General features: G+C 34.7%; 2 protein-coding genes across 3 annotated transcripts; one reads left to right on the top strand and one right to left on the bottom strand.

Moving 5' to 3' along the window:
- Nucleotides 1-265: 265 nt before the first annotated feature.
- On the bottom strand, nucleotides 266-5,097 carry LOC122002847 (non-structural maintenance of chromosomes element 4 homolog A-like). The gene is made up of 7 exons (XM_042558198.1): nucleotides 4,669-5,097; nucleotides 4,505-4,585; nucleotides 2,557-2,797; nucleotides 2,318-2,408; nucleotides 1,486-1,702; nucleotides 1,307-1,398; nucleotides 266-806 (listed from the first exon to the last, which is right to left on the bottom strand). Exons 1-7 carry the CDS (start codon nucleotides 4,847-4,849, stop codon nucleotides 564-566), a joined length of 1,146 nt encoding a protein of 381 aa, XP_042414132.1. The 5' UTR covers nucleotides 4,850-5,097; the 3' UTR covers nucleotides 266-563.
- Nucleotides 5,098-6,693: 1,596 nt separating this feature from the next.
- Nucleotides 6,694-9,423, top strand: LOC122002845 (uncharacterized protein At3g52155, chloroplastic-like). 2 transcript variants are annotated; one of them, XR_006117732.1, is made up of 6 exons: nucleotides 6,694-6,974; nucleotides 7,467-7,566; nucleotides 7,788-7,967; nucleotides 8,084-8,201; nucleotides 8,743-8,859; nucleotides 9,100-9,423. XR_006117732.1 is itself a non-coding variant. In XM_042558197.1 (5 exons), the coding sequence occupies exons 1-5, from the start codon at nucleotides 6,737-6,739 to the stop codon at nucleotides 9,154-9,156; spliced, it is 693 nt and encodes a 230-aa protein (XP_042414131.1). In that variant the 5' UTR covers nucleotides 6,695-6,736; the 3' UTR covers nucleotides 9,157-9,423. The 2 variants fall into 2 exon arrangements, 1 of the variants encoding a protein (XP_042414131.1); XM_042558197.1 differs by lacking the exon at nucleotides 8,743-8,859 and having other exon boundaries at nucleotides 6,695-6,974.
- Nucleotides 9,424-17,222: the final 7,799 nt, after the last annotated feature.

Here is a 17,222-nt window from a genome sequence, read left to right as displayed (position 1 = left end):
GGATGAATTTCGAAAGATATGAAAGATCTTCCTCCAAATCATACATGAAACTTTCATCAAATTCGACTTTCCACAAAATTCTATATGTATCTATAAGATCGAATATGGAATTCTATTTACTTTAAATTAAATATCTATTTCCCTCATTTTCCTACTAGGATTAAAAATTTTATATTTTATATATCCATACAGTTAAATCCTTAAATTTCCGAAATAGTATAATGTAAAAAAAAATACTTCGAATCATTACTTTTTGACTCAGACATGTTCAAAAAAATCGAGATATTTCAAATTGTTTATTGACACAGATAAAGGAAACCTCTGAAATGATTATAGTATTAAGCGAAAAAAAAAATCAAATCGAAAAAAAATAAAATAAAATGCACACGGATGTGCAACGTGTGTGTAGATGATGTTCAGTTTCAGAGCAGAAACACCCATCATAAAAACATTCTGGATATCTAGGTTAATCACCTGCAGAAGTTCTCGTTAGTCTAAATTAGGAGTAGGTCCAATTCATGCAGTTCTAGTTAGTATAAGCTACTCCCCATCAGTAGATGTCTCTATAGAAATAAATGTTTTCTCTTGCCATTTTTTGTTGCAGTAGCAGTTTCTAGTGATTCATCGACAATGGAGGCTTCTTGTATGATCAAGCCCCGATTTCTAGTCAGCTTTTTGATTGGTGTTGCAGGGGCTTGTGATTCCTCACCAGCATTGTTAGAGTTGGATGTACTTGCACCACCACCAATGTTGTTGTTTCTGTGTGGCATCAGCTCTTTCCCGACGGCAACATTGTCAATCATCAGCTGCAAGAAAATAAGTATTCAAACAACTTAATATGCAACCAGATTTGTGAATAAATAAATAAGAAAATAAAAACAGACCAGAAAATCTTTAGACGTGTACTACCGGCACAGCTAGTTTAAACTATTATTTGTTTATTGACGTAACATCTCACAATCAATAAAAGTTCTGTGGAAGAATTCCTCTTTGAAGCTGTACACGATGGCATATGACTTTTCTTCTTTGAAAACGAGAAGAGTGAACATACATCGAGAATAAATGGTGTAATTTTGACGGCCTGCGCTTACCATAACAATCACTTTCTTTTATTCTATGAATATTTGATTATACACAAACATCAAGAATTAGATGGTGTAATTTGATCACGGTCAAATATTAATGAAAGAAATTTGTTGTGCTTACTGTTTTAATATAAAAGATTTGTTTTGCTAGAGAGATAGGATTTTAAAAAAATATTCAAAGCAACAGAGAAGAAAGTTGCAGATGTTATATGATTGCATACCTTCCAATCCTTGAAGTCAAATCTGAATACAAAATGACTGTATGAGACTTCACCTGATGCAACTGCAGAGGCTGCGGGGGCATTTCTTGGAGCTGATGAAAGAAGGGGAAGCACATGAGAAGCACCACAGAGGATAAAAAAGACCAATAGAAATACTGAAACACCAAAGAAAAGCCTACAAATAATATGTTGGCCGTTGCTATTCACAGTCATCTCTGCTCTTCCCTCTTTTACCAGAAATGACAAAGCGAATATATTTTCTACAGTCTGTGCAAATGATTCTCTATTCAGCACCAGGTTTTCCAGTTTCACACTTTTCTTTCTCCTTAAGATGTCAAACATGGTTGACATGTTTTTGTCGGTATCAGTTTTAACCTCAGTCCCAGTATCTGCAAGCTACATATCAACAGAACAGAGGACAAGGAATGTCAAAGACAACAGCTACTAGTAGCAGCGTAGCACCATGCTTCATTCAGTATGTTATATATCATTGAATAGCAATGCAACAATTCAGGAACTTATGCCAGTAGGCATACAATAATATCTCCATGTATACTCATTCTAGAAACACAGAAGAAGGTAGCACGGGTTCCAGATATCACAAAAAGGTTTCCCCTAGAACACTTACGACGCAAGGATATTAAGGATATTAAAACAAGGAGAGGTCCCTCGTTTATAAAACAGCTTTGCACGCAACATGCTAAACAAGTGCAACTAATTAGGAAGGATATGAATCAGAAATTATATGACATTGACGTGTTAAAAATGGATAGTAAATGATTGGAGGATAAAGATATTTATATTCTGATGGTTCAGTGTAATTCTCAGAGAGACACTAAGGTGAACCTTTATTCGTTTATTACAACACATTTCACCAACACTATGGGCAGAAATGTTGCTGGAAAATATTGTACTGAGAAGGATAAATGAACTTTGGACACTTTATGCACTTAAATAAAAAAGAAGAATTATCCTAACTAAAATAGGTAAACAAAAATAAGTCATCCTAACCTCTTCTGGCTGACGACTTTCAGTTGGTCTTGTTCGCTTTCTCTGAACAACCGCCTTGCGCTGCTTCAATTCATTCCCCATTGGACCAATCCTGGTAATATAATAACACAAAATAATGACAAAGAAAAGATTTCAGCTTATCGACAACATAGAGTTCATTGCAAATCCAGAGGCATTCCTGAAAATAAGAGGACAAAATTATTGAATCAACCCAAAATACTACTTTACAAGAACAATACATTGTAGAACATCCAGAGGCATTCCTGAAAATATAGGCAACATTACAGCCAAGATTTGACCAGTGGATAGTATTTCCAGTGCTTTCTCCTCCATTTACTTCTCCATGTTTCTTTAGAAGAGCATTTACGAAATCTGAAGGGGTTATTCCTTCATTTGCTTGAGACTTAACAGATGTTACCAAGGTGTTGGCAATGTCTAAAAGAGCTTCTGCATCTGCCACCTGCTCCCTAGGCTTCTGGACTGGATTATATGCATGAGAGGAAAATTAATAAATTCTCTTTAATTTTGAAAAAAAAAAATTTAGGTAAGTTAATAAAAAGCAAAAGGGGGCTGCAAAATTTAAGAATATGACGATGTTTTTTGTGTCAGAAGAAAAGAATTTACACCAGCAAGAAAGATAAAAGTGATTGTGGAAAATTTTACGATTACATACTATTTTGATACTGGAGTAAAATTTAGACACGGAACAAACTATCAACCTTAAGTACAATCAAACTAATAATCACCCATAAAAATTTGTTGATTGTACAGGCAAAGGAATAATTGAATTTTTTACTATATGTGCATACATCTAAATTACTGCTAGCTTAAGGAACAAGAAAAGGTAGTGTTGGCCCCCACAAATTAACACAGTTGGTAACTACATAGGTGGTTGCTCCAATAGGTCCAAGCGGGTGCAAAATGTCTGCTTGATCTCCCCCATGCAAAGGGCCGTTGTGCTAAGGCAAAAATGTCTCCCGTGATTTACCTACCTGTATCTAGCTGGGAGGCTGAGGGGAGCCTTATCATCCTTTGCTCCAATAAGAAAAGGTAGTGTTGTGTTTATTTGGAGAAAAGAAAATAAAAGGGAAATGAAATAATTTAAGTCAAATTCTATTGTCTTGTTTATGTCGTATTTCTTTATGTTATGTACTTAGGCAGAATTGAATTCATTTTATCCATTTTTGTTTGACTTATCCGCCGCACTTTACTCTGAATGACAGATAATAAAAGGATGCACCATCCGTAGGAATAAAGATCCCTTGTGGAAGAGAAAGGGAAAGAAAAATATATACACATCTAGTTTAGTAGAAAAAAGAGTTTGATCCACGCTGTGGAGCAAACTCTAATTGCAGTCAGTGGGCTAGTAGGCAACTGACAAGCTCATGGTTAGGAGGCTAACAGGCTCATGCGCAAGCTACGAGTTTGCAGCTAGGAGATAGGCAAGCTCACAGCCAGTAACCAATGAGCCCTCGAGCAGGCCACGAACTAGCAGCCAACCATGGGCAAGGGTGAAGGGTGGTGCTTGAAAGGTGCTCAGGAAGGTGAGTGCAATGCTTGAAAGGTGTTCTAGAGGAGAAGATTGCTCAAAATAAAGGAAAGTGTCTTTTCACCACATTTTAAGCAGATGAAATTTTGTCTACAAATTAATCTATGAATGGATTAGCAATCTATTCTTCAGATAATTCTATGCTTAATAACTGAAGGAAGGTGTCTTGATTCCCATGCAAAACGTCCCTTCAGCGATCCACCCTCTGGAGTAAACTGGGCATCATTAGGTAGAACTAAAATAGAGAAGAAGATGCCAATGCCATCTTGATTACATTGTTTAGGCAAACTGAGAAGGAAATGTCAACGGCAATGAATATGTAGGTACAATTCAAGTCTATCAGAATTCTCTCAGGCAGCAGCACGTATAACATTCAAGAACAATGAGAATGCCTGAACGATAAAAAGTAACCATTTATTACGTGTTAGTCGATACGGCTGCTCAAACATGAGCAACTACAACGCTCACTGGATCATAACCATGTGAGCGTAGTAGCATTCCGTCTGGTAGGAAGTTGGAACAAACAATTCCGTGTGGAAAAAAGAGAAATGGATTGAAGTGGGTTTGCTCTGCCATGGAATTCAAAAATAGAGGTGGACAAGAGAAGAGATGTCGCATGATTTATGTCTTATTCATACCGAGTTCGTGCAAGCTTTCAACCTCCGTGATGATTGAGTTGAAATTTCCAGAATCGACTCCCGCAATGTCATCTCTTTTATCTGTGAACCATACGACCCAGAGTGAAGAAAACCCTAATCAACCGAAGAACGACACCGTCCTTTGAAATCAATGAAATACCAACCGCTGATCAGGTGCTTCATCGCCAAATAACGGGATCGAAGAACCCGACGGTCCGCCGTTCCTTGCTGAGCTGATGAAGCGACTCCGGCATCGCCTTCCTCCCTACCGTTTTCTGCTCGGCCGCACTCCGCCGGCCCGCCTCTATTATTAGCAGGATCCGGCTGCTTCGTGGGTCTCACCATGGTGAAACGCCCGGCCTAGTGACGGAAGGGGATCGACGGAATCTCCGTAGACGAAGGGAAACAGCGATCGAGGAGAGGCGGAAGCGGTAGGGTTTTGAGGGACGCGGAATCGGGGGAGAGCAGATAAAGCGCGGCGGATGAATTCTTATGACCCGTCCCACGCTGCGCCTTCTCAACGCCCTTCCTCGCCCACGCGAAGGAGAGAGACCGACAGATCGTAACCTGCAGTCTGTTTACTTGGCCGTCATCATATAGGGCGTGTTTACTCCTGCGGCATCTACCAGACTACCAGCGCCAAGGAGCTGAACTATCAATTTGAATCCCACTACTTAAATGTAATTTCTCTCCAAATTTTATCTATTGGAGATTTGGGTGATTGATCAGTGATTTGTCCATAATTTGAGGGTCTTATAGTGATAAACAAGCACTTTTATACTAGTAAGATGGTAAAGGAGCCCAGTTTTATGTTGTTCAAATCAAACTAATATAGCTGAGACTAAAATTAATCAAGTTAGTAAAATAGTTTGTTCAAGTTTGTCTTGATGCATTTTTTATGAGTTTGAGTTGGATTCAAATTTGATTTGAGCTTAGTTTGTTTAGATGTTATGGAACTCTAATTTTAAATTTATTTGATTATTTAAATTTTTTATATTGTTAACTTTATTTAAGTTGGTTAGTGAAGTTGATATTATAAGTTTATTGGTTCATTTTGAGAACTTATTTATCTATTAAGGGGTTTTTATTGATAAATATAGTTTAAAAAATTTGTCTGTGAATATTATGTATAATTGTTTGTTTATGAACCCTAACAAACTAAATACATATGTGTTTAAAATTATTTATTAATTAATTTTACATATATTGAATCAACATGAATAAGTTTTTATCAAACCGAATACCAAAATGCTCATAGTGAATGGTGGGATTGTACACAAACCAAATCGAATCAAATTTTATGATGTTCAATCTTATTTTATAAGTTAATCAAGTCAAGTCAAATCTAAAATAAATTAAATTGTTGGAATAATTATTCAAATTTAATTTGATTATTTTTATGAACTTGAACTTGACTTAACTTTGGTTCGTCTGTCTAAATATCATTGAGCCCTCAATTCAAATTTATTTAATTGTCTTAAACTTTTACATTTTAAAATTATTTGGTTGTTCATTGAGTTTGATAACATAAACTTATTTGCTAATTTTTAGAAGATTTTTTTATTTATTTAACATATTAATAAAAAAAATTACTGATGAATAAGATTTATAAATTTTGTTTATGAAAATTATTTGCAAATATAATTCATAAATATTAACGAGTTGGATATATATACTTAAGTTTGTTTATTTAGGTTAATGAGTTGTTCAAATTTATTGATTTAATTTATTTTTTTATTAAACAAATATAAATAAATTCTTATCAAATTAAATATAAAATTTATTCATAAATGTTATTCATTTACCTTCCTAATGAGTTGAGTAGATATGAGGAAATAAAGGATAATTTTATATTTTTACGCTCTTATCTCCTCCCTTTCCATTGCTAAATTATGAGGTAAACAAATAGTACAAAATCTCCTTGTTTCACTCTCTTCCTTTTCTCCTCTCTCCATCAGCTGGTAAACACAAGACTGTCATATTAAGGTAAAATATTCCTGGTAATTTAGATGTCTATATTTAATCAGGACCGATTATCACCATTTACTCTAGTGTGTTAGTCCTAAAATGTCTTTGTAATTTAGCGGCCTGTATTTAATCGGGACCGATTATCGCCATTTGCTCTGGTAAACACAGGTCCAAAACTCTCCGCTAACAAGAAAGGTAATCTTTCTTCCGATTCCCATTTTTAACGTTTTCCTTCGCTTCGCTCGTTTCATTTTTGCCGGCTCGATGATAACGATGAGAGGGAGCAGGCCTCTCTACTGCCACAGCGGCGGTGGCGGCGCTCCAGCTCCCTCACTGTTTTCCCCTTCTCCAAATCACACAGCTCGCCGGACCCGGTGCCTCTCCGTTTCCACTGCCGTGCCGGAAGTCTCGGACCAGCCCTCCGCGTTGCCACTCTCCCTCCGCCGCCGGCTTATTCTCCTCCGTCACGCTGCGAGCAGGCTCAGCGACCGGCTCACTAAAGGTTCCGATTGAAACCCTCCCTTTTCCTCTGTTCTCTGCCTCCGATTTGCTTATCTAGCTTAACCCTGGACTGGAATCTGGGATCTGAAACAAATAGCCTCCATAATTTATTCATTTGGTGCGGTTTCTTTTGTCTGCTGATCCATATTCCCTTCCTATCGAGGTAATTGGAATCTAAATATTGCAGATGTTGCAAAAACTCGACTTTTGAATTCAAAACGACTTACTCCATGTATTTTTCAATCTGGCTCGGTTAATAACTGTTTAAAACGGTTAGGACAACTTGGAGATATAATGCAGAAGACGATCCATGAATAATTGTTTATAGCCTTATAGGGATTGGTCATTTACCCAACTGGAGAACTTGCACTTCAATTGTTGTTTCCTACACCAATAGGGGATTATCTATGACTGTACTTTGGAAGTCCCTTTTGATTTTTCTTTTAGTTTTTCTGAGATCTTACGATGCCAATTTCTTGCATATTTCATACAGATCATGATCGCCCATTGAGTAAAGCAGGCAGAAATGATGCAATAAGCATCTCCAACAAGCTTCAGCAGATGGGCTGGATACCTGAGCTCATTCTGTCAAGGTTTCCATTGATTTCTGTGTGCACTTGGAATTAAATGCCTCTTTTTAATCGAAAGCATTGTGTCAAGTTCAACAAATATTTAAGGACCGCAATAGATGTTCATCATTCTTGTAAATGCATGTTTTGTTATTCACCTGTTATGTGGTTTATTGTCATTTGGCTCTTTATTTCAATTATTTCCAGGAGCTCTATATGATATGTTATGCTTTATGCTTTTCCAGTGATGCTGCCAGAACAAAGGAAACTCTTCAAATCATGCAAGAGAATGCACAGGGATTCTCTGAAGCAGAGGTATATTTCATGCCAAGCTTTTATCCTATAGCAGCCATGGACGGCCAGACAGCGGAGCACCTTCAGAAGGCTATTTGTGAATATTCAAGGGATGAGATCCTTACAGTGATGTAAGTCAAATTGTTTGTATGGACTTCATCAAGCAACATTGCATGCGTCGTTGTTAACTTAATTATCTTTCCAAACCTTGTACTGCAAGATTCTCATCATTTGGGTCAGCCTACAGGTGCATGGGGCACAATAGAGGCTGGGAGGAAGCAGCATCAATATTCTCTGGTGCAGTGGTAGAACTTAAGACTTGCAATGCAGCTTTACTTGAATCTAAGGGAAAATCATGGGAGGAGGTTTGCTTCATCTCTCAAATGAGGCATTTCTATTATCTAGTTTGACAAGTAGAATCAATCAGTGGTAAAAGTGTGGATGAGAAAGGGTGGTCAAAGAAAATTTTGCAATAACATCTTCAAAATCGATTTAGAGACATATTTACAACGCTTTTCATATTAGCTCAGTTTGATAAAAACATAGCAAGCAATAATGATTTCTTTCTACATCCTTGTTCTTGTTTGAAATAGAAATGTTTTGGTTGAAATTTTGCTAATCTGAAAAAAAAAATGCAGAAATATATATTATGTTACAATGTAAAGAAAATGTTTGCAACATTCAATGTTGTGTCCATTGCTGCATGTGTTACTTGTTTAGCTTATGCCTGTTGGCCGCTAATACCTGGAATAGGATTAACTTATTACTCTGCAACCTCCCTTTTTTCGTTATGATATAGAAATAAAAGAGTTGGAGTCACTCTCCTCAATAGATAGATATATAAGCATCATTTGGAATACTTTTTGTTTGATCTTAGATTTATTCATTTATTTCTTGCATTTTCAGGATATACAAAAGCCAAAAGTAGTGATATGAAGGCATCGTTACTGTTAATATCTCTTCTCTCTGAAATTGTTCTCTAATGATGCAACTGTGGAATTTGCATACCTGAATGCAATATTGGTAGATTAATCCTTCGTTACTCAAGTAACTAATTTATTCTCATTTTGATCATTTAGCGGATGAATGCAACAAAACGTGGTTCCAGTTTTTTTTTTTTCTGAAAAAGAGTCACCATTAAAAGTTTTCTGAACTCTTATGAAATCTTAAACTCATTAAGACTAGAGTAAGATCCACATATATTTGACTTTGATGAAACTCTTGCCCCAACTAAACTAACTTGTTCTTGGTCTCCAATTGCAGGCTTTTGCACAAGCTGGCCTGGGGGGGTGGAGGCTACATGAAGTGGTGACACCTTAAATTCACGGACACCACAGAGAATCCTGTTTAGTGAAACTCGAACCCATTCATCTTTCTCGGCAGTTATCAGTGAGAGCAATTTGTTGTTGCACTTCTCCGCCGAGGGCTTCATCTTGAAAATGAAATCTGATATGAAATATTCTGATGTGCTATGTTTTCATATATGCTATTGTTGAGCCTTGTAGCAAAAACCAGGACAAGAAGATTGTATGCTTGTTGTAAAAAGTTTGAGGAAATTATTTAACCAGTTAAGTAAAATTCTTATGACCTTGTAGTACTGCTATTGAACTTATAATTTTTATTGTTGGTGAACACCCTATTGAATACTTGGTAAAGAGAGATGAATCTATGATTAGACTGTCCTGGGTTCTGGCAAGTCCAGAAAAACTTATATAGCTATTTTATTACAATTTACAATTTGGTAGCATGGAGAATTGATGTATTCTTTTTTTTCTCTCTTTGTTCATTTTGTTTAGCCCACTTCTTCCACAATCAAAGCACAGTTCACCTCTATTTCTTGGATCCATCCCTAAGTAAAGAGAATTAGAGTTTGTATTCGAATCGATCCGTGTTTGTTTGAGAAGTGAATGAATCCCTCTACGATTGCCTTGTGGTCTGGCTTGATCGTGAAATTTCAACTAAGCTAGCTATGGAATTGTGTGTTGGATATTATTATCACTTTTGGTGGACATGATTGTAAATTGTGAATATAAATACGAACTGAATTTATTTAAGTGATTTAACTTGAAGTTATTGGATTTTGGGTTATTAGATATGGGCTTAATATGTAGAAGCCTTGAGCTTGATTCGTTATCATCAATAACATATCGAAGTGTCTATATAAAGGAGAGATCCCAAAGGAATTAGGGCATCTTGATATAATCTTTGTTCCCCATTAATGAAAGTTAAGTGGCGTCGACAAAATTAGTTCTCTTGGAAGACCTTTCCTATTGCTTCCACTTCTTCTTTTTCCTCAAGGATACTTAGACAATGCTACAAGATAAGCATGATTCTTCAATCAGGTTTCTTAGCATTTTTGGTTAATGATTTTCATATGATATGCCATGGTTTCATTGAAACAAGATCCAAGCTCATATGTTGTATTTTCTATTTCAAGTTATTTATGGTTCTTAGAATTTATGTGACCTAAGTTATATAAGTTTCATCAATTGGTATGAGAGGCAAGACTCTATTTCATTGTTTTCTATGGCTATATAGTTTAGGTTTTTTGTCAATCTTTTTCTTTCATGCTAGATTAAGTTTTACTAGTGTTTGATTGTTGAATTACTGTAATAGATAACCTAGGAAAGACTTGAGTTTTCAAATTTTTTTGTGACTTTCGCACAAAACATGAAAAACAACAATAAACCGCTACTTTCTTTGTCGAAAATCACCGCATTAGACCTATTTAGGTCAAATTATGGTGGTATAATCGATTGTCTTGGTCGGGCAATTGATTACCAAACCTAAAATAGCAAACAGAATTAAAGGAAAGCGATTGGCCTAATCGATCAATTAAAGCCAATCAATTGTTGTGCATCGCAATAGATTGATACGGTTGAATTTGTGTTCGAATGCTTCTAGCAATTGATTGGCATCAAATACCAATTAATTGCTACTGAAGAGTCGCACAAATTCGATTTTTGATCGATTGGCCAAATTGATTCAAGTCACCAATCGATTGGTGATTTACATCGATCGATTGATTCCCTTAAATCGCAACAAATCGATTGGAATCAATCAACCTAATCGATTGGTGCTATCAATCGATTAGGAATTTGAATTAATGAATTACGGCTCAAATCGCGACGGGATAGTTTCAATCGATCAACATGATCGATTGAAGTGGTCAATCGATTTACACCAATTGATTGCCAATACTAAAATTGAGAACATAAGGTTGTCAGATCGATTGAATATTACCAATCGATTAGAGCTAATCATCAATCGATTACTGACCCTAAAGTCGCATACATTAGGCTTTCAAATTGATTAAGGTAATCTATTGAATAATTTCAATCGATTGTCATAAGGTATCAATCAATTGATAAGCCTAATTTTGAGATATCAAGGCTAATTAAGTGATAATATGTTCAATTAAAGTTTTTAGGATTTTTTTGGGTCTATCTACACACGTGTTACTAAATTTAACTAATGTGTTGCTCAAAAGAAGGAACATTTTGTAGGTTTAGTGCATCTTATCTCGGTAGACGTATATCTATGCTCAGAGTAATTAGTCTAAAGGAAAATTACTTTTATATATGTTTACGGGTAACCTACAACTACAATAGGCTTTCAAATCGATTAAGGTAATCAATTGGGTAATTCCAATCGATTGTCATAAAGTATTTATCAATTGATAAGCCTAATTTGAGCTATTAAGGTTGATTATTTGGTTATCTGTTTGATTAAAATTTCTAGGGTTTTCTTGGATCTATCTACACATGTACTACTAAATTGAACTAGTGTGTCTGCCTAAATGAATGCACATTAGATAGGTTTAGTGCATCTTATGTTGGTAAACGTATATCTATGTTAAGAGTAATTGACCCAAAGAAAAATTACTTTTATGTCAGATATATGCTTACGGGTAGCCTACAACTATAGAACAAAATTTATTTTGTTCAAATCATATACAAAATATATCAGCCTAAAGGAAGACATGTTGCATGGCAGATTAAGGTTGTTGGCTCATTGTGTTGCCAACTAAAGTTTAAGTTATATTAGAAAGTACCACTAATAAATTATATTTTAGTTCACAGAGTAAAATACAATGTTGTATTTGATATCTCATAAAGAATCCATTTATATGCACTTAAAATTTTATTTTATTTGCATAATCTTATGATATATTACTTGTAATTATACACACATTTTTAGCTTTAATTAAATTATGAGCTTACATTAATTTTAGTTTTTAGTTTCAGTGCAATGTGTTACAGCCCGTATTAATAACATTTTCACACTAATAATTTTGTTGAGTGGAAGGAATACAGTCATATTCTTAGGTTGTATGGACTTAGACTATGCATTGAGACATTATCGCTCTGCACCCATGACTAGTGTTAGCACTGTAAAGCATAGGGCTGAATTTGAAAAATGTGAGCAATCGAACCAGATGTGTCTAAGTATCATGAGACTTTCTATTTTAACACCAATTAAAGACTCAATAATTGAGGGAGAGGATGATATGAGTTTCCTTAACCAATTAGCAGACCATTTCATAGCAAACAAAAATGTCAAAACTATCATACTTCTTTCGAAGTTGATAACCATGCGATATAGTGGCAAAAGAAACATCAGAGAGTATATTATGGAGATGTTCAATATCACCATAAGTCTGAAAACATTAAAACTTGATATGTCTGAATCTATGTTAGTTCATTTTATCTTAATATTTTTGCCTGCACAGTTCACTACATTTAAGATTTTTTATAATACTCAAAAGGAAAAGGGGACAATGAATGAGCTTATAACTCAATGTGTGTAAGAGGAGGAGAGACTGAGGCATGAGACACTTTAAAGTGCTCACCTAGCATCTGATTCTTAAGGTTCAGGCAAGAAGAGAAAGAGGATCAATAAATAAAAGGAAAAGTAAATTACAGACTCTAAAGATTTTAGCCATAAGAAGCAAAAGAAACATGATAAGGAGTCCACTTTATTTATTCTGCAAGAAGAAAGACCATATGAAGAAAAATTACCCTAAATGCGTCAATTGACATGTAAAGAAAAGTAAAGTACTTCTCAACTTTATTAATTCGGAAGTTAATTTAGTTATTATATCCAATAACACTTGGTTGATAAATATCGATGTTACTTAGGCTCGGCTTAAGGCATAGGCCATTAAGGCTTATGCCTAGGGCCCTAATAAAATTGTGGTCCATTAGTATTAAAAAAAAATAATTAATTTAATAATTAAAATTTAAATCTGGACAAGTACAACTATTGGATTTTAAGTAAAACTCTTCGTTTTCCATGGACAACACTCAACAACATACATTCCAACGGCAATAGTATTTTAATTAATATATATTAATTATAATTATTATATCCTCTTACAATCTTATATAAAATTATCACTAAGGAATTTTATTTTATTTTCCTAACATTCTTCTTTTCATATTCTCACTTGTTCTCTCAAATCTCATCCTCCCCTCATCACCTTGTCAGTGATTCTCTCAGTCTCAAAAGACGTTCTTCGCTTTCCTCGATAAATATTCTTTATTATTTTGTATAAATAATAAATTATGGATGAAATAGACTCTGAAAAAAATAGATTATTAGCAATTGTTTCAATCCCCCCCCTTTTTTATTTTTTCGATGCAAGCAAATTACTACCAACACAAACATGATTTATTCACTTAAAAAATCATAACAATATGATTTATAGATTTTTAATACTCTTTAAGTGCACTTATCTGATTTATTATATACTTGTTAAGTACAGTTTATTATAAACTACTTAAATTAATCGATTCAAATTAAATTTAATGTTTTATATTTTTATATTATATTTTTGCAGGTAATAGTCAAAGTTTGAAATATCATCAAATTAAAACTACACAGTGTAAATCAGATTTTATTGTTGATTAAATTCAAAGTAATTTTTTTGATAATTTACTAGAGACTTATATTTTATTATTTATTATTATTTTAATATAAATATGCCTTTGAAAAAAATATAATTCTAGATATATAAAATGTATCAAAAAAAAAGAAAAATAGAAGAATTTATTCCATCTTAAAAATGTGCAAGAAGAAAAAATGACTTAATAGATCATGAAGATAATTTTTTTTAATAATTTTGATGAAACTATTATTCAAAATGTATATGATCCATAAAAAATATAAATACAAACTTAATAGATTTATTAGTTAAAATGGGTCCAATTAAAGAAATCAATATTTTTTTCCAAATGATGAAAATTCTAGATATTTTTCTGTGATTTATTACATTCGAAAATTGTCAAATGGAGAAAAACATAATAGAAAATAGTTAATATATTCAAAAGAATTAGATAAAGTATTTTATGGACTCCTTCTTATCATGAGTGTGTTAGTCTCCTTGTGTTTAAGATAACGAATGTCCACTAATTAAGTAAGTTACTGACAACTCACTTAATTAATATCTAGCTCCAAGAGTAGTACCACTCAACTTCATTGTCATGTCGGACTAAGTCCACCTGCAGGGTTTAACATGACAATCCTTATGAGCTCCTCTTGGGGACATTCTCAACCTAAATAACTAGGACACAGTTTCCTTCTATAATCAACAACACACACTATAAGTAATATTATTTCCCAACTTATTGGGCCTATTGATTTATCAAGTTAAATCTCACCCTTTGATAAGTTAAAGAAATAAATACTAAATATATATGCTTGTTATTATATTAGGATTAAGAGTATACACTTCCATAATAACTAAGGTCTAGTTCTTTTATTAAGTCAGTATAAAAAGAACTTACCTAAAATGGTCCTACTCAATACACTTAGAGTGTACTAGTGTAATTTATTAGTCAAGATAAACTAATACATAATTACACTACGACTATACTAATGGTTTGTTCCTTTCCATCTAGTCGTGAGCAACTGTTTATAATTTATAAAGAACTTACAACATGATCTTCTGTGTGTGACACCACACACCATGTTATCTACTATATAAATTAATTGAACAATTACATTTAACAAATAAATGTAGATATTGACCAATGTGATTCTTTTATTTCAAAAATAAATGTTTACAAAAGCTAGGCTTTTAGTATACACTCTAACACCTTTGTCTTGACTTCGGTGGAGGTGCTTGCTAGGTTGACCACTTCCAAGACCTCTTCTTCATCCTCTTCACTTGTCTTAGATTCTTCTTCAATCCTTGAGGATGTGGATGATGCCTCATCTTCCTTATCCACACTTGTGGATGGCCTTTCTTCATCTTTTTCCTCCTTGGAAGTTAAGCACTCGTCACCTTTCGGTAACTCCTCCTCTACTTGAGCTTCTTCATCCGTTTCTTCGGATTTTTCTTCTTCTTGTGTAGGCATAAGTTCTTTATCTAGAACTTTCTTTACTTCACTTCACAAATCGTGGGCATTCTTTTATTCACCTACATCACTTAACACGTTAGAAGGCAAAATATCTACCAAAATTGATATTACCTTATCGTTTGTCTTTGACCGTGTGTGATAACCATGATTATGCTACATTATTTTGATTCATAATGCATATTTTTAATGGTCTTTTCATAGCTTAAACTTATGTTTACTCTACATTTCATAAATTGCATGTGATCTTTGACCTAATTGTAAATTAGCCTATTTTCATGATATTTGATGCTAATATTTGTTTGTTATTTTGTAGGCATCAAAAGGGTCATGAGCCCGATCAGATCAGACCACACTTGGGATCAAATTTAGGGCTAAAGGAGACGATCAAGCTTTGGAGCGATTTGGACCGTTCATCTACAATCAAGTAGATCTGAGTCATCCGTTGAGAATCTGGTCCATCCGACCTAATGAGGAGCAGATCTCGTCCGTTGATGAAGATCCGAAACTTTTGATCCAGATCTGAAGACATCACAGCCGTTAGATGAGATCAAACCAATCTGGACCGTCCGATCAAATATGAGGATGATTTAAATGGCGAGAAGCTACAGTGCAGAAGCTGGGCTCGGCTTCGCGATTTTGTGCTACAGTGCTTCTTCTTCTTCGAGCGACAACCAACGCTCCCATTCCAAATTCTAGATCCAGATGCTAGTGTTCTTCATCGGCGGCAATTCCTGAGCTCCGACGATCATCGTCCGAGGTCACAGAAGCGGCAGAGGGCGTTCCCCAGTCCGCGATGTTGAGTTCTGTCCACTTCACAATCCGGATTTAGAGGCGTTCTCCGATCTGCGATTTCCATTATCACCGGAGCTCGAGGGTGTTCCCAAAAGCTTCGATCACACTCCCATTTCTTCATTCCGTCAGCGATTCCAGAATCGATCTGATCAATCGATTGGTGTGCGCAATTCCAAAACTCGGCGCTGTTTCTTCGTGCATTGTGGATTCCACTTGGGTGTGAGCTAGAAGGGCGTTCTCTGAGGCTATGAACATCCGGTCAGATTAGTTGGAAGCTCTAGATTCAAAGTCAATAGCTCGAGAGGCGTTCCCAGTGGTTGTTCTATTTCACGGCAAGGAGGAGAAGCTTGCGGCAAGGGTTTGTGGATGAGGAATGTTTACTTTGTTTGTAATTTACTTTGATTTGTTCTTGAACTCACTCAGATCTTAAGATCTGATAGTTAGATTGCATGCTTGATTCTTTGTTTACATTTTCCATTTCCGTTTGAATGAATTTTCTTATATAATGTCGGTTCTAATTTCTGATATGCAATTCTGATACTTCAAATTTCTGTAATGTTAGCCAAGTTTAGTTTCTAACTTAGTTTGCAATCTAATTCTAGTTTTTAATTCCATATTTCGGATTCTACAAGTTAAAGCTTAGTTTCAATTGTTCTATGGCTTGGATTTATTGTCACTGTTATGAAGATTTAATGTTGGATGTTAATGTGAGTTACTGATTGTTTACCTCAGTGAAAGGTTGTTGATCATGTATGAGATTGGTAAATTAGTTAAGTTGAAGAATTTGAATCAATGGTGCTTAATTAGTTGTGTAAGCTTGATGAGGTGGAGTTGAACCATGTTTAAATCAGTTATGAATCTTCTTTGATTTACTTTTGATCGTATAAGAATTCAGTTTGTAATGTTAATCAAAAAGAAGTGATTAATTTACCTTGTTTACGAGAGAGTTAAACTTGAATCAATTCTAGGATATATACACACTCACTTGTTAACCTTGGAAAAATACGACTTGGGACTCCTTACTACGATACTTGTCTTAATTTTAATGAGTTTCAATTTTTATCAATTTGGGGTGCCTAATGACATGCAAAAAGGCTGACACCAAATTTTGGCGTTGTTGCCGGGGAGCAACTAACTAGTAGTGTGTGTTTAATTTTAGATTGTGCATTGATTGATTGTCTTTTTTAGCATGTTGTTTGATTTGATTGTTTATTTCTTTTTATATTTTCA

This window comes from Zingiber officinale, chromosome 7A (genome assembly GCF_018446385.1).
Source record: "Zingiber officinale cultivar Zhangliang chromosome 7A, Zo_v1.1, whole genome shotgun sequence".
Taxonomy (NCBI): domain Eukaryota; kingdom Viridiplantae; phylum Streptophyta; class Magnoliopsida; order Zingiberales; family Zingiberaceae; genus Zingiber; species Zingiber officinale.
Note: the sequence above shows the minus strand (reverse complement) of the source record. Positions and strands in the feature narration are given on the sequence as shown.

What these genes read in the sequence shown, in the direction of transcription:
- LOC122002847 (XM_042558198.1), bottom strand. Translation starts at nt 4,849, where the DNA reads ATGGTGAGACCCACGAAGCAGCCGGATCCTGCTAATAATAGAGGCGGG. An exon ending in TGAAAGCTTGCACGAACTCG is followed by an intron (nt 2,798 to 4,504) that starts GTATGAATAAGA and finishes CATATAATCCAG; the next exon opens with TCCAGAAGCCTAGGGAGCAG. An exon ending in AAAGTCGTCAGCCAGAAGAG is followed by an intron (nt 1,703 to 2,317) that starts GTTAGGATGACT and finishes GTTGATATGTAG; the next exon opens with CTTGCAGATACTGGGACTGA.
- LOC122002845 (XM_042558197.1), top strand. Translation starts at nt 6,737, where the DNA reads ATGATAACGATGAGAGGGAGCAGGCCTCTCTACTGCCACAGCGGCGGT. An exon ending in CCTGAGCTCATTCTGTCAAG is followed by an intron (nt 7,567 to 7,787) that starts GTTTCCATTGAT and finishes ATGCTTTTCCAG; the next exon opens with TGATGCTGCCAGAACAAAGG. An exon ending in AGGGAAAATCATGGGAGGAG is followed by an intron (nt 8,202 to 9,099) that starts GTTTGCTTCATC and finishes CTCCAATTGCAG; the next exon opens with GCTTTTGCACAAGCTGGCCT.